The 16,314-nt window shown below is 45.9% G+C and overlaps 1 protein-coding gene across 1 annotated transcript in view; it reads left to right on the forward strand.

Annotated features, from left to right (window-relative positions):
- Positions 1-16,314, forward strand: part of EFEMP1 (EGF containing fibulin extracellular matrix protein 1) — a 112,053-nt gene that overhangs the window by 42,544 nt on the left and 53,195 nt on the right. Inside the window, exon 4 of the mRNA XM_068232422.1 lies at positions 2,865-3,266. Within this exon, the coding sequence (XP_068088523.1) occupies positions 2,865-3,266 (402 nt within the window). The remainder of the gene's footprint in view (positions 1-2,864; positions 3,267-16,314) is intronic.

Genomic DNA, 16,314 nt, shown 5'->3' on the forward strand with positions numbered 1-16,314 from the left:
GGACATCACACAAGAACTTATGAAAAATGCAGCCTTTTTTTATGACCATGAAGAATTTTGCATAGTTGTATAAATAGCTCTATTTGTTAAATAAAGATCATCCAAAAAAGGGAAAAAAAAACAAGAGCTAAAAGGCTATAAATGTTGAGTCACGAACATATGATATCTGTTTTCCAGATAAGGGGGTCTAAGCTACAGCATAATAGTGCTTAAATTACAATTTACAAATAAACGCTGAGCTGCTAACAATAAGGTTCTGATTATCCATGGTGGATGAGAGTTATTTTTGAATGGGATTGCACAATATGAAATGAATGCTTTGTTATATTATATCTTGATTATTCTTTGACATCCTTCTTATAGAATAGCTTTGCTCCAGTTTTAAAGGACCATTATCTCTAAAAAAGTAGGCAGTTAAAATCTGACAGAACCGACAGGTTTTCGGCCAGTCCATCTCCTCAGCGGGGGATTCCCAGGATTTTCTTTGTTTTCAAAAGTATTTCCTGAACAGCAGTTTAACTGCCAAAATAATAAGATACCAGCCAGCTTCCCTACTTACTTGTACGCTATTTTGTCAGTTAGACTTTGCAACTGCTTTTCAGGAAATGCTGTTGAAAACAAAGAAAACCCTGAGAATCCCGCATGAGGAGATGGTCTGGCCCAAAACCTGTCGGTTCTGTCAGATTTTACTTGCCTACTTTTTTCGTGACAGCGGTCCTTTAAAGAGAACCAGAGACAATCTAAAGAAAATATTTTATACATACCTGGGACTTCCTCCAGCCCCATACGCACGGATTGCTCCCACGCCGCCGTCCACCGCTGCCTGCAACTACAAGAACCGGCTCCTCGCTCTTCCGTCAGTCGGAGTCAGTCTAGCATAGGAGAAGTGCGCTCTTTGCGTATCTCTGCAGCAGCGGGCACACTTCTCCTGCGTAGCCTGGCTCCGATGACGTCAGCCGGTTATTGTAGATGCAGACAGCGGTGGATGGTGGCGTGGGAGCGATCCGTCTCTGGTTCCCTTTAAAGTATACCTTTCGCTTTCTCGCACATTGAGAACTAAATTCCTGATTTTCTCTTTGGCTTGGGTGAGCGCCTCATATAAAAGCATACAGAGTCATGGGCGCCTGGTAAATAGCACCACTATTTACTGGGCAACCGGTAAATTTGGGCACATGGTAAATAGCGATTGAGTAAATAGCTATATATCGGGTGCCCAACTGCAGATATTTTGCAGAGCCAGAGATTTTGTGCTTTTTCCCGCGCATGTGATGTGATCATCGCATCACACTGCAGCTAGTGTGGGGGTGATTCACAGATACATAGGTAGTGTGTGCTGGTGCGGGGTTTGGTTTAGGTATTAGGGAGGTAGTTTGTGTGCGAGGGGGGGGGGGGGAGTTTAGGTTTACGCTTTCCATGAGAAAATGTATGCGTGCTCAAACACCAAGCTTAACCCTAGCAAGTCTGGTTTTGCCTAATTGGCTATTCATGAGGCAATGCTCATGCAAATGTGCATGTGCATTTGCTTTTGCATGCCAAACTATGCAGGGTCAAAAAACCAATAGGAGTCGGGGGGAGGGTTCTGTGTGAGAGTAGGGTTAGGTTTGGCCATAGTAAAATAACGGTATTTAATATCGATATATTACACTTTTAGAGTAAAGTATCGGTATTTAATACTGATGTTTTACTATCAGCATTACTGGTTGCCCAAATTTCCAGGCACCTTTATTTGCCATACACGTAAAAATCTGCACAATGCCATTTCTAATTTATGTAGAGGTTTCAAGTTCCTTGGCTGTTGTGTTTCCTATAGCTTCAGTACTAATGATTATTAATATTTGATTATTTTTGTCCTTTATTTGTATAGCGTCAACATATAGGGCTTGATTCACTAAGACAAATAGCATGCCTTATCAAAGTTAACACGCCTTATCAGAGTAGCATAGCGAGCGCTACGAACCCGCAGGGGCTCAGGGCAGGACGAGTGGCTCTCTCGTCATTGCCAATTAGCAGGCATAAGTTTGCTATACTACTCTGATAAGGCGTGTTAACTTTGATAAGGCATGCTGTTTGTCTTAGTGAATCAAGCCCATTATGTGGTACTAGAGGATAAATAGTAAGGGGGGCAAACTGCAGACAGACTTATTTACATGAAGTATCAGACAGTTATGACCACAGAAGAATACATTGACCATGATTGGAACATGCAAGCTTAGATACTATATGATTGATAGGCATATCAGGAAAAAGGGACGCAAATCAGATCTTTTTGTCTGCACTGGGCATCCACTTGTTCCAGCTCCTGAATGACTACATTTTGAAGCAATGGGTGGCTAGAATGTATGCGTGAGTTTAATGCTGATGGCTTGGGTTGTGTGTCATGCTTTAAACTACACAGTTTTGCATTGTGTTTTGGGTCTCCTGTACTGTTTATGATGGCGGTTGTGTATTTGTCTCACCTGATGTTTACCTAACCTCCATTTTCTAACCTCATTTACTAAATCTAACCTCCACTTACCCTTAACGTACCCTCCTAATGATTGCCTAAACCTAACTGATAATTACATGTTGTCATCTTTCTGTATCAGCACTGTCCCTTTACTAGTAATCTTTTGGGCACCTGACCTCACAGCCAAACTTTCAGTATCAGTGTTGGGTGCCTCACCCACCGAAGCACTGCTAAAACAAGTCTATTGTGCCAAACATTACTGCCTAAACTACCAACACTGATTTGGTATTATAACACAGACAAACAGAAAACAAATACATTTTTATAAAATATCAGCAATGGTAGTCTCTGTATTTTATCACTTTAATAAGAATTGTGTGTTTTGATCACTGTGAACTAACACTATTTCCTGTTGCAGATATAGATGAATGTGGGATAATGCAAGAACCTTGTAAGGGAGGAATGAAATGTGTAAACCATTATGGAGGATACCTTTGTCTACCAAGAACAGCCCAGATATTGGTAAATAATGGACAAGATGATACAGTGGCCTCACAGCCTTCTGGACCACAGCAAGGTGGGACAAGCAGCCAAAACACATATGCAGAGAGGTCCAACATCCCTCTGGAAGTACCACGATCAGTGCCTAATCCCAGCATCCCTCTGGATGTAGCAGAAACTAATCCCATCTCCCCTCTGGATGTACCACGACGTAGTCCCAGCTTCCCTCTGGAGGTACCACGCTCAGTTCCCAGGGATTCAGCACAGTTATTGCAGTGTGCGTCCGGCTATGAACTCAATGCACAAAACATGTGCCAAGGTAAATAACCTGAGGATATGGGTATCAATGGGGCGGGAGGGGGAGCGAGAAGAGATCATTTTGTGTGTATTTAGAGGTCAGGGCAGGTAAAACTTCTTACACAAAGTTTTCTCGATGGTGACACACTTGGTTAGTTCTCATTTAGAATGGCTTCACCTCCTTTCATATCCTAATATATGTCTAAAATACATGTGCTATATCGATGTCATGTTATAGTGCTGTCCAACTGGTGACCCACAGGCTGCACTCTGGCAGGCCCACCTCTTGTTCACACTTGGCTCTGCCCTCGAAGCTGGGACATTGATTCTCTGCCTCCTCCAGCCAAAAAAATCTTGGTGCTTGCCACACCCCTGCCCATGAAGTTGGACTGCACTATCATATTATATGTAAGGGATGGTTCACAGGGGTGACTGCCTGGCATCCCACAGCCTCTCGGTCAAATGCTTGTTTGTAAGTGTCCAGGAAAGCATTTGGCGGCTTTCAGCGGCTTACTGCAATGCTCAGCATTTTTCACCCCTGTAGGGGGACACGAAGATGCAGCGGTAAAGCGACCCCTGGAAGCTGCATGTTGCTTCCAGGTTTAGCCGAAACAACGGGAAAACTCAGGATTGGAACAAGGCCTTTGGATGGTAAAAGTACTTGAATGGCCTGAAAATCGCCCATGTGAACCAGCCCTTATAGTGTTCTTGTAGAGATTTCTGTTTGACCTGCATTGGCAGAAAACTATATTCTGCTTGATTTTTTCTTCTTATTATTATTTTTGTAAAATGTCCCCATCTCTGCTTCTTGTTCCAAATGGGTGCACAGTTCAGGAAAAAAAAACTGTGTTGGATGGTTTGTAAAAAGCTGCACCAGCAGTTACGCACAGGAATCTCAATTCTCATTAAAGGGATACTGTAGGGGGATCGGGGGAAAATGAGTTGAAGTTACCCGGGGCTTCTAATGGTCCCCCGCAGGCATCCTGTGCCCGCGTAGCCACTCACCGATGCTCCGGCCCCGCCTCCAGTTTACTAATGGAATTTCAGACTTTAAAGTCTGAAAACCACTGCGCCTACGTTGCCGTGTCCTCGCTTCCCCTGATGTCACCAGGAGCGTACTGTGCAGCAGGCACGGACCATACTGGGCCTGCGCAGTACACTTCTGGTGACATCAGCGGGAGCGAGGACACGGCAACACAGGCAAAGTGATTTTCAGACTTTAAAGTCTGAAATTCCATTAGTGAACCAGGGGCGGGGCTGGAGCATTGGGGAGTGGCTGCGCGGGCACAGGATGTCTGTGGGGGACCATTAGAAGCCCGGGTAACTTCAACTCATTTTCCCCTGACCCCCCTACAGTGTTCCTTTAAGTTAGGGTGTCAACCAGAATTATTTGCATCTCGTTGATGTTCTCCACTAGAGAGAATCAGAAGAAAGCATAGAAGTGATCATAGGTATAGAATGAAACGGAGCGGGCACTGTCGGAGAGTGATGATCGTATTGTGCAAATTACGAATTAGCAAAATTTTGCGTAATTTTTCGTAATTATGATTACAGTCGTAATAGTAAATCATAATCGGGAAATTACACAACATTTTGCGTAATTATGACTATATGCGTAATGTTTGTGATAGCTAATACATCATTACGTATAATTTTAGTGTACTTATAAAAATTACGTGAAATTATGGAACTACGAGTAACACGAAATCAAATGCAAGATTACGAGTTCATGCAAAATTAGGACATTATGAATTACAGTAAAATGAATTACACATTATGTGAGTATGTGTCGTAATTGCACAGCACAATACAATATTTCGACACATCACCACTGCTCGATGCTTTGGTTTTAATTTTGCAGCTAGATACAGCAAGGTAAATGAAGGAAATGCAAACACAGTATCAGTGCATTGCAAATGGGAGATGAGGTATAGGGTCAGACACCAGGCACCTGCCTAGGCGTACTGATGAGATTGCCGTCGGTAGACTTGGATGCCGATATACGGCTTACCCTGCTCCTGTACAGTGTTAATTACCATTCCCCCTCTAGGTCGACATGGATGGTAAGGAATGATGTAATACGGCTGCCAGCTACTGCTGGCAGCCGAATGACAGTGCTTTAAAAGTAACTTCTGCTCGTCCTCTGACGGCGCTGAAGTTACTCACTGTATGCCACTATAGCTGTAATTCCTATTACGGTCTATGGTGGCGCCGGCTGCGCCCAAATCTTCTGCGTTGTATTCGCCTGCTTAGTGCCTAAACCTGTAAAACCAAAACATCGGACAGTGCCCCACTTCCTCCTTTTCTATGCATCCTTGTGTCTCAGAATCAGAATCAGAATCTCTTTTATTCGCAAGATTTTTAGTTGCTCGTGAGCATGGATATGTTCGAATGGAGCAATGTGAATGGATTCTATTGATTCACATCCGTGTTTTATGCCAGTGTGAATTGCCCAAACTATGACAGTATAGTGTGGTTTGTTAAAATATTTGAAATATATAGAGATGATTGGTAAGGTTTTTTTATTTTTTTATTTTTAGGGAAAGAGAATGTGTTAAAGTGAATGTTTACCAGATTCAAAAAGAAAAAGTCAGATACTCACCTAAGGAGAGGGAAGGCACGGTCCTAATGAGCCTTCCCCCTCCTCTCCCGGTGCCCGGTCCCGCGCAGGATCCCCCGTGGCAGTATTCGACCAGTTCGGTCAAATACTGCCACTTCCGCATGCCTTCGGGAGCTTTCGGAAGCCTTCGGGAGAACTCGGGCTCCCAATGACGCGGCCGCTCCATACTACGCATGCGCGAGCGCCCTCTATGACGCACTCGCGCGTACGTAGTATGGAGCGGCCCGTCTACGGAAGCCCGAGTGCTCCCGAAGACCTTCGAAGTCCCTGCGGCGGCGGACGCGAACGGGAGAGCCAGCGCAGCACCGAGGGCACCGGGAGAGGAGAGGGAAGGCTCATTAGGACCGAGCCTTCCCTCTCCTTAGGTGAGTATCTGACTTTTTCTTTTTGAATCCGGTACCCATTGGCTTTAAAAGAGTAATTAAAGTACAGTTATGAATCTTGAACCTCTTATGCAATCAGTAACCGTGGCTGGCTTTGTGGTGGGTGGAACTTTGCGATAAGATCAAGAAAAGAGGACATGACAGCAAGGTGGGAAATTAGGCAGTTTTCAGCTTCTTTCCCATTGAGACTAGAGATCAGGCTCAGAAGCATTGTAAAAAAATTGTTTGGCACAACCTTTTTTGTAGCCAAAAAATCTACCTTAGAGAGTAACTGTAATGATATAGTAAAATGTAATAATTTTTTTTTACCTCAAAGGGATACTTAAGTCAAAATGGAAAAGGCAGTTTTACTTACCTGGGGCTCCTACCGCCCCATGCATTCGCCCTTTGCCCGCGCCGGTCCTTAACAATCCTCCTGTCCCCCGCCACGGCTAAGTTTCAATTTAGCCGACTGAGGCTGGGTCCACACTAGTGTGGTTGCAGAACGCGATCCGTGGTCCAGGATCCGTTTTTCAAAAACCGGAACGTAAACGGATTAAAAACGGATCTGTGCTGCCCTTTTTCAGCACGTTTCCAGTCCGATTAAGTTTTTAAAAACGTATCTGTGTCCCATAGCTGTGGGTGGGGAGGGGGACACCATGCTGGGGGTGTAGCAGCCAGGAAGGGGGGCAGCGGGCACAGCGGCGGGGAAGGGGGTTGGACACCTCACCGGCACCTGGGTCCAGGAGCGTAACAATAGGGGAAGCAGCCCCTGAACCTGCGTGGGGGCCCGGGCCCCCCTGGGGCCCCCTCAGGGCCGTTTTGAGGGGGCAGGAGGGGTCGCAGCATGAGGGGAGAACTTTGCATATCCGCGGAGAGGGGGGACAGTCCCCACCCCCTCCCTCACCTTGGGCTCTTCCCTCTGCGCTCCCCTTCTGCATCTATTACTGGCAGCAGCGGCGGCAGCTCTACATGCCTCCAATCACTGCCTGTTAAAACAGGAAGTTATGTGAAGCCCTTACAAATCGTAACCTCTGGCGGTGAATGGACATATGTAGAGCTGCCTCCGCTGCTGCCAGTAAGAGATGCAGGAGGGGAGCGCAGAGGGGAGAGCCTGAGGTGAGAGGGGGGGGGGACTGTCCCCCCTCCCTGCCGATGTGCAAAATCTCTCCCCTCATGCTGCAACCCCTCCTGCCCCCCAAAACTGCCCTGAGCGAGCTTCGGGGGGGGCTCAAATTATTGCAGAGGGGGCCCATTGACTTCTAATTATGCCCCTGCCTGGGTCCCCCCTTCCATGCTCCCCCTCCAGCTAGTTTCCTTAAAATCAAGCAAGCAGTGAGCGGGTAACTCACTCCCTTGTTGTACTGCTCACCACGTGACTTCCTGCAATGCCGCCCACTGAAGTACAGAGGGCGGCATTGCAGGATGTGATGCAGAGAGCGGTAAAACACAAGGAAGTTAGTAGGTTCCCCACTCGCCGCTGGCTTGATTGTAACCAAACTAGCTGGAGGGGGAGCGCAGAAGGGGGAATCCAGGTGAGGTCCCCGCCGCTGTGCCTGCTGCCCCCCTTCCTGGCTGCTTCCCCCTTCAGCCTACCTGGGGAAATCTATGACGTTGGGGGGGAGGAGCAGGCAATAGGCAATCCAGATCTCCCTCCATTTTTGTGTGCAAAGTTCTCTGTGTAGAGGGAGAAGCATTTTTGCATTGCCTTTCGCTACCCCTCTGTGTATCTGAGGTCTGTGGGAGTCTGTGAAGTCCCAACAAATCTAAACTCTCATTTCTGTTTTTCAAAACGGATCCCTCGGACCGCCCACAGATCTGTTTCTGAAATGTGTGAAGACAGCCGCTATTTTTAACATTGGTACCCGTGGCTCCGGTTTTGGTCCGGGCCAAAAAACGGAGCCACGGATACGTTTTTAAAAAAAATGTGATCAGACTCTAAGGGCCCTTTTCCACCTGCAATCGCTAGCGTTCACGCTGAACGCTAGCGATTGCTGAATCGCAAAACCGGCGATTCCCCCGACGTTTGCGGCCGCGATTTTGCTATGCTATGCACTGCATAGCAAAATCGCGGCAATTATCGCTCCGCCGCGCGTTCGCGTTCCCCGCAAAAACGAATCGCGGTAGTGGAAATGACCTACCGCGATTCCCATGTTAAAAAGCAAACCGTAGCGATTGTAAAATCGCTAGCGGTTTGCGTTTTTGCGATTCAGCATCGCAAACGCCGCTAGTGGAAAAGGGCCCTTAGTCTGTTGCCCTACAAATGCGCCTGTGTGGCCCTGGCCACACGCATACTCCTTTGTGCTCCCATCGCCAAAAGCGTCCAGCGCACGAGCAGTAGAGATTTTCTCATACTGCGCCTGTGCAAGATGCTCCCGGTGATGGGAATGTGAAACGCACACGACCAGGGCCATGCAGGCGCAGTGGCCAGTGACAGGCTCAGTCACCGACACAAAACCGATACTCGGTGGGGGACCGGAGGATCGTTGAGGACCAGCGCGGGCAAAGGGTGACTGCAGGGGGCTGGTAGAAGCCCCAGGTAGGTAAAACTGCCTTTTTCTATTATAATTTAAGGGTTCCTTTAATTATCCTGGTTTTAGTGACAGAAATGCTGCTCACATCTATATATTGCTGTACAAATAAAGTTAGGTGTAGGCTATGAGGTCATGCAGCCTTCAGCACCAGAACCCTCAGGAAGATCATGTGATGATCTTGCTCACTTCAAAGTGGAAAAACAAATATCCATTAACCACTTAAGGACCCTGGCCTTAACCCCCCCCCCCCCCCCCCCCCCCAAGTGACCAGGCTATTTTTTTTACAAAATAGGCCACTGCAGCTTTAAGGGTTTGCTGCAGGGCCATACAACTCAGTGCACAAGTGATTTCCCCCCCCCCCTTCTGCCCACCAACAGAGCTTTCTGTTGGTGGGCTCTGATCACTGCTGTGTTGCTTATTTGTTGTTGTTTTTTTTGTAATAAAAGTGATTTTTTTTTATTTATTTTATGGTAAGGATGGTAAGTAATAGACCAAGCTGTCAGGACGAGAAGTAGTAGCTAGATCTTAGATGTTGAAAAGGTGAAGACAGAGCTAAGAGTATAAATGGAAGAAGACAGAGCTGAGAGGATAAGATGTAGTAGACAGGGAAACAGTAAATTCGGGCGCCTGAGGCAAGTGGACAAAAAGGGCGCCGCCATTCACTCCCATCATAAATATCGTTTAATGGGCACCCAACAGGAAAAAAGTGCGCCGGAGAAAAATAACGTTTTACAAGTGGCGTCCGGAGACTTTTATTGTTTTATAACTGCTTCTCATTATTTAATGATTTATAATTTTTTAAACATTAGTTTTAAAGGAAAAACAGTACAATCTTTTTTAAAACATTATTTTTAAACGAAAAACAGCACAATATTTTTTTCAAACGTTATTAATGCTTATCACAGGGGGGTCTTAGGTTTAGGCACCACCAGGGGGGTCTTAGGGTTAGGCACCACCTGGGGGGTCTTAGGGTTAGGCACCACCTGGGGGGTCTTAGGGTTAGGCACTACCAGGGGGGTCTTAGGTTTAGGCACCACCAGGGGGGTCTTAGGGTTAGGCACCACCAGGGGGTCTTAGGTTTAGGCACCACCAGGGGGGTCTTAGGGTTAGGCACCACCTGGGGGGTCTTAGGGTTAGGCACCACCTGGGGGGTCTTAGGGTTAGGCACCACCAGGGAGGTCTTAGGTTTAGGCACCACCAGGGGGGTCTTAGGGTTAGGCACCACCAGGGGGGTCTTAGGGTTAGGCACCACCAGGGGGTCTTAGGGTTAGGCACCACCTGGGGGGTCTTAGGGTTAGGCACCACCTGGGGGGTCTTAGGGTTAGGCACCACCAGGGGGGTCTAGGGGTTAGGGGTAGGTACAGGGAGGGTTCTGTATGAGAGTAGGGTTAGGTATAGCTTTAGTAAAATTCTTATTAATCTTTTATAAAATGTTATTATACATTTCACTTTTTAAACAGGGAAAATTAACGTTTTTATAATTGCCGATTTTATACACATTATTTAATGATTTATAACTTTATAAAACATTATTTTTAAACGAAATATAGCACAATTTTTTGTAAACGTTATTCATGCTTATCGTTTAAAACCCTGCACCCTTTTTTCCCCGACGCCCTTTTTTAACGTACGCAGTAGACAGAGCTAAGAGGATGAAAAGGAAAATAAAGAGCTGAGAGAATTAAATGGATAAGACAGAGCTGGGCACTGGGCAGATGAGAAGGAGAACTGAGTGGAGAGGATGACAAGTAGTAGACAGAGCTAAGAAGATGAGATTAGAGGATAACAAGTAGTAGATAGAGTTATGAGGGTGAGAGGTAGTAGATAGAGCTGAGAGGATGAGAAGTAGTAGACAATGTTGAGAAAATGAGAAGGAGTAGAAAGAGCTCCCAGGATGAAAAGTAATAGGCACAGCTGTTCGGATGAGAAGGTGAAGACAAGGTGAAGGTGAAGGAGAAGCAGAAGACGATAGAGATGAGAGGGTGAGAAGTAGAGAAGATGAGAATGAGTAGACAGAGCTTGCATTATGAAAAGTAATAGGAAGAGCTGTCAAGATGAGAAGGTGAAGACATAACTGAGAGAATAAGTAGAAGAAGACAGAGCTGATATTTTGAGAAGGTGAAAAGGGAAAAGACAAAGCTGAAAGGATGAGAAGTAAAAGACAATTCTGAAAACATGAGAAGAAGAAAACAGAGCTGAGAGGCTGAAACGAAGAAGACAGAGTTGAGAAAATGAAAAGTAATAGACAGAGCTGAGAGGATGAGAATTGATAGAGCTGAGAACATGAGAATGAGAAGACAGAGTTGATATAATAAAAGGTAGTAGACAAGACAAATCACATTTATATCTCGCTTTTCTCCTGCCGGACTCAAAGCGCCAGAACTGCAGCCACTAGGGCGCTCTCTATAGGCAGTAGCAGTGTTAGGGAGACTTGCCTAAGGTCTCCTACTGAATAGGTGCTGGCTTACTGAACAGGCAGAGCTGAGATTCAAACCCTGGTCTCTTGTGTCAGAGGCAGAGCCCTTAACCATTTCACCATCTAGCCACTATAGTAGACATAGATGAGAGGATGAGGGGTAATAGAGAATTCTGGAAGAATGAGAAGACAGAGCTGAGATAATGAGAAGGAGAAGACAGGGTTGAGAGAGGATAGTCAACAGAGCTGAGAGGACGAGAAGTTATATAACTGAGAGGATGTAGTAGACATAGCTGAGAGGATGAGAAGGAGAAGACAAAGTCAGGAGAATGAGAAGGAGATGACAGAGTTAAGAAGAAGAGAAGGAGAAGACAGAGCTGTGAGAAAGGGCAGGGACGGATCTAGGGGGGGGGGGGGCAAGCGGTATCTTGCCCCAGGCGCAGTTTGTTGAATTCTTAATAAGGCGGCAAAATTTGGATGGGGAATGGCAGTTAGGCGCCAAAACCTGACCTTGACCCAGGCGCAACTTGGTCTAGATCCGTTCCTGAGAAAGGGAAGAGGTAAACTAGAGCAGAGAAGAGGAAAAGAAAAGACGGAGTAGTAGGAGAGTGAAAGAGTGAGAGTTCTGCCAATATGCAGCCTGGAAAGTGAAAACACAATCTACTCTCAAGGTTTCAGCACCTGTTCAATCAGTGCTGATAAGAGATAGGAGAGGAGAGGACAAGTTGGACAAACCCTGCTATGAGAACCACAGTAGTACCTGCTAAGAATTATCCACCTTGGCCACTTCTAAATGGGAGGCAGCCAATGTTGGGGAGGACACCTGTACACACGATACAGTTTCCCTTAAAGTGACTGAAAAAAAATCAGTGGTGTGTATGTTGCTTTAGCAAGAAAGCCGATTCTACTACATGGACTCCTGCATCCCACAATTGCAGAAAAAAGGTAGAAAGAAAATAAAAAACCATGACTGCAACCCCTGGGGTTACAATGCTGCAGCTCTGGCTCTGTGTGTGTCAACACAGAGCCAGGAAGGCGAGAGAGCAGCATGAGAGATGTGGGGGAAAGGCAGAGCAGGCCAATCAGAGCTGGGGAAGGGCCCTAGGGTCCTAATGCCAGAGTGGGCGGTTTGCAAGAGTGCCTCACCTGCAAGGGAAGCCCCTTACCCTCAAGACTGCCAACAAGCAGCTTGTCGCCAATTTCAAGGGGACACAGCGTGGTGCACGGGGGGCTAAGAGCAGCTCATGGGGACACAAAGACATGGCATAGAGCAGGGAACGTGCCTTTGTGTCCCATCTGCCCCCACCGTGCCGCCTCGGGCACACTTTAAATATCACCGCTGTACTCACTAAAATACGTGATAATTTCCTTTTGAAGTACAAAGCTTACCACAGTCTCTAAGTGTGAAGTTTCATTAGTTTATGTGGTAAATGAGTTATGCATGAGGGAAATCAAACAGCTCACACGCATGGAGCAAGAGTCACACTTTAACTTGACTTTATTATGGGGTTAATGAAAACATGATGTGCACCCTCTTGTAATTATCCACAGATGTATGACATGTTTCTTCCACTTCAGCGGCACTAAATTATATTTTACGAGCAACGTGATGTCGTGGGACCCATTTTAAAAATAATAGTTGACCCAAGGGAGCCATAACGCTCTTACTGACATCATGCTGAACACTGAAGGACCTTCTGTGTAGATACAGTCATCCACTCCCTTCTGAGCATTGCAGCCTTTAAATCTGATAATATAAGCAGTGCCGTTTTTCCCCTGATTTCTTGGCTCGCAGTAAATGGATACGCAGGTATGAATCATGCATAAGATAACTTTGAACTTTTCTTGTTAGACTTTTTTCTTGGTACCACTAAAATAGTATTTTTACAGCATCATTCACTTTATTTACTAGAGTGTGTTTAGTGTTGCAGGCGAACATTGGTGCAAAATACTAAGAGATATTTAACTTCCCTCTCCATGCCTAACTCAAACCTGCCTTCCCGCACCTAACTTTAACCTCCTCCCCGTGTCCAAAACTAACCTCCCTACCCACTTCTAACCTCCCTCCCAACGCCTAACACTAACCTCTCTTCCCACGCCTAACCTCCCCTACCCGCACCTAACATTAACCTCCTTCCCTATGTCCAAAACTAACCTCCCTCCCCACTCCTAACCTCCCTCCCAAGCAACGCCTAACACTAATCTCTCTTCCCACGCCTAACACTAACCTCCCCTACCCGCACCTAACATTAACCTCCTTCCCTATGTCCAACACTAACCTCTCTCCCCACACCTAACCTCTCTCCCAACGCCAATTACTAACCTCTCTCCCCACGACTAACACTAACCTCCCCCCCCCGCACCTAACATTAACCTCCTTCCCCACACCCAACTCTAACCTCCCTCCCCACACCCAACTCTAACCTCCCTCCCCAATCCTTACCTCCCTCCCAACGCCTAGCACTAACCTCTCTACCCACGCCTAATACTAACCTCCCTCCCCGCACCTAACATTAACCGCCTTCCCCATGTCCAACACTAACCTCCCTCCTCACTCCTAACCTCTCTCCCCACGCCTAGCACCAACCTCTCTCCCCACGCCTAGCACCAACCTCTCTCCCCACACCTAACACTAACCTCCCTCCCCACACCTAACATTACCCTCATTCCCTATGTCCAACACTAACCTCCCTCCCCACTCCTAACCTCTCTCCCAACGCCTAGCACTAACCTTTCTCCCCACGCCTATCACTAACCTCCCTCCCCGCACCTAACATTAACCTCATTCCCCATGTCCAACACTAACCTCCCTCCCCACTTTTAACCTCTTTCCCAACGCCTAACACTAACCTCTCTTCCCACGCCTAACACTAACCTCCCTCCCCACGCCTAACACTAACCTCTCTCCCCACACCTAACATTAACCTTCCCCTCCATGCCTAACACAAACCTCCCTCCCTGAGTGTAACTTTAATGTCCTTCCCCATGTCCAACACTAGATACAATCTGGAGAATAGTGGCTTGGAGACATCCTAAATAGCATCTAACCCTAAACACTTACCCTCACCAATACTCATCGTCTGTCATCTTAGCTGACAAGTCTCTTATTTAAGCGTTGGCCCTCTGGTAGCCAATAGCAGTAGTTCGGCTTTAGATGATAATGAGCACTCACCTATGCTCTATAGCAAGTACCTGGTGCTCAACTATACAATAGTTGGGCACTGGCACCCCACTGACACAGTTGGTATCCAAGCCACAGATCAATAAAAACATGCATTGGCTATATGATGTTGCCTGATTTAGCTTTACTTTTTTTAACCTGGATATTGGGTACATATTTTGTAAAATGTTGCTAATTAAAACTGACAAGGCAAGAAGGAAGGGGATTAGGAGGTATACAAGTCAGAATGTCCAGATTTGGCCTGTAATCATTTCAATCACAGCAATCCCAGGCACACATCATTAAATTTTAATAAGATATTTAGCAGCGGGACGGTTAATCCCTGGACATCGAATTCAAAAGCCTGGGATGAGATGTTCACCGAACACACTGAACGTTGGATTTTACAAATCTGACTGGGCTTGTATATTCTGAAAATGCCTGAACGGAAAAGAAAACCTTGTGCAGGATGTCTGTGTCTACTTAATATATTTCCATGCTAATTTACTCAAACTGATTTCAGTGTTCCTTTGCTGAAATGTAATTATTAATGCAGTCTAGAGAACAGTGCATTTCAATGACAGGTTGACATTATCTTGGAATATTTTTATCACATAATAACACCTGCAATGAAGGTTCTTTGTTTTACTGCAGAGCTGAAGTCAGATAAAGAAAGCAACTCATCATATAGAAAGTCATGGAAGAAATGCCACTATTTAAAACAAATGTGTATGCAATAAGCATTTTATTAGGAGTGCCAACACCTGCTTATTCATGGTAATATTGAATTAACCAATCATGTGTAGCACTGTACTATATAAAATAATGCTAATACTGGTCCAGACAATGCTAAAGGTAAAAATGTGGTCTCAGGGATTTTGAACTTGTTATGATTATTGGTATCAGAAAGTCTGGTTTGAATATTCTGCTGATCTCCTGGCATTTTCACATACAACAGTCTCTAGAGATCTCTCAAAAAGGTAAGAGAAGTATCCTATGAGTGGCATTTCCGTGGTTCAGGAAACTGAGGCTCACCAATACTGGGCAGCTGAAGAGGACAAAATAGCCTTTTGAATTTGGAACGCTTTCAAGTTCTTGTAGAATCAATGCCACTAAAGTTGAGGCTGTTTTGTGGGCAAAGAGAGGAACTATCCAGTATTGTTATGGTCTACCTAATAAAGTGCTCAGCAAATGTAACCAATCAAAGGTTTTGAGAATTTGCCTTTTGCATTAGCAGTCCAGTGCTGAATGGCCCCCAAAGGCCAGTACACATGCTAGAGGGTCCTTCGTACAAATGCTAGAGTGTGCTCAGCCTGTGCCGCCAGTTGGGACTATATCGGTCCAGAATCTAGCTCTAACTACAGTATCCCCTACATCCGTCTAGGACACATTAATGATCTCTAAATAGGGTTAGTGTTTCCATAGGGCCAAGCTGGGCAATTACCCAGGGCCCCAAGCTCCTTTTCCACCCCAAAAGTTAGACAGTAGAGGTCGCAAAGTTTACTGTCAGTACAGTATGAAAATGTGGGAGCCGGACGGTTGTGGGGCCGCAGACGCGTCCTGGAACCGCCCGTGAAGAAAAAGCGATCGCACTCGATTCTCTGCATCGATTGCGCTTCAGATCAATAGAATATGGATTTATTGTGTAGGAGAGTCTGCAGTCTTTTCTCAGCAGAGAGATAGCATCACCTTAACTGCAGGATGGCTCTTTTGATATGCTAATGAGCAGGGACAAACCCTTGAGTTCAGAAAGCTTGTCCGAGCTGATTTCACATTCAGATGCTAATTATAAGAACCATAAGGTCCCTTTCATGCAGGGCATTCCAGGAAGCTAGTCACAGCTTGGAGCTAGACATCCTGGCTGCAGCAATAAGCAGGAAGAAATGAATGTTGTATATGGTTCTGTGCATATTTAAGGAATACCGTTCAGGTGAGGAATGTGAAAGTTATATCATTCTGCTGGTCCGGATCTTGTGAG

Source organism: Hyperolius riggenbachi, chromosome 4 (genome assembly GCF_040937935.1).
Source record: "Hyperolius riggenbachi isolate aHypRig1 chromosome 4, aHypRig1.pri, whole genome shotgun sequence".
NCBI lineage: Eukaryota > Metazoa > Chordata > Amphibia > Anura > Hyperoliidae > Hyperolius > Hyperolius riggenbachi.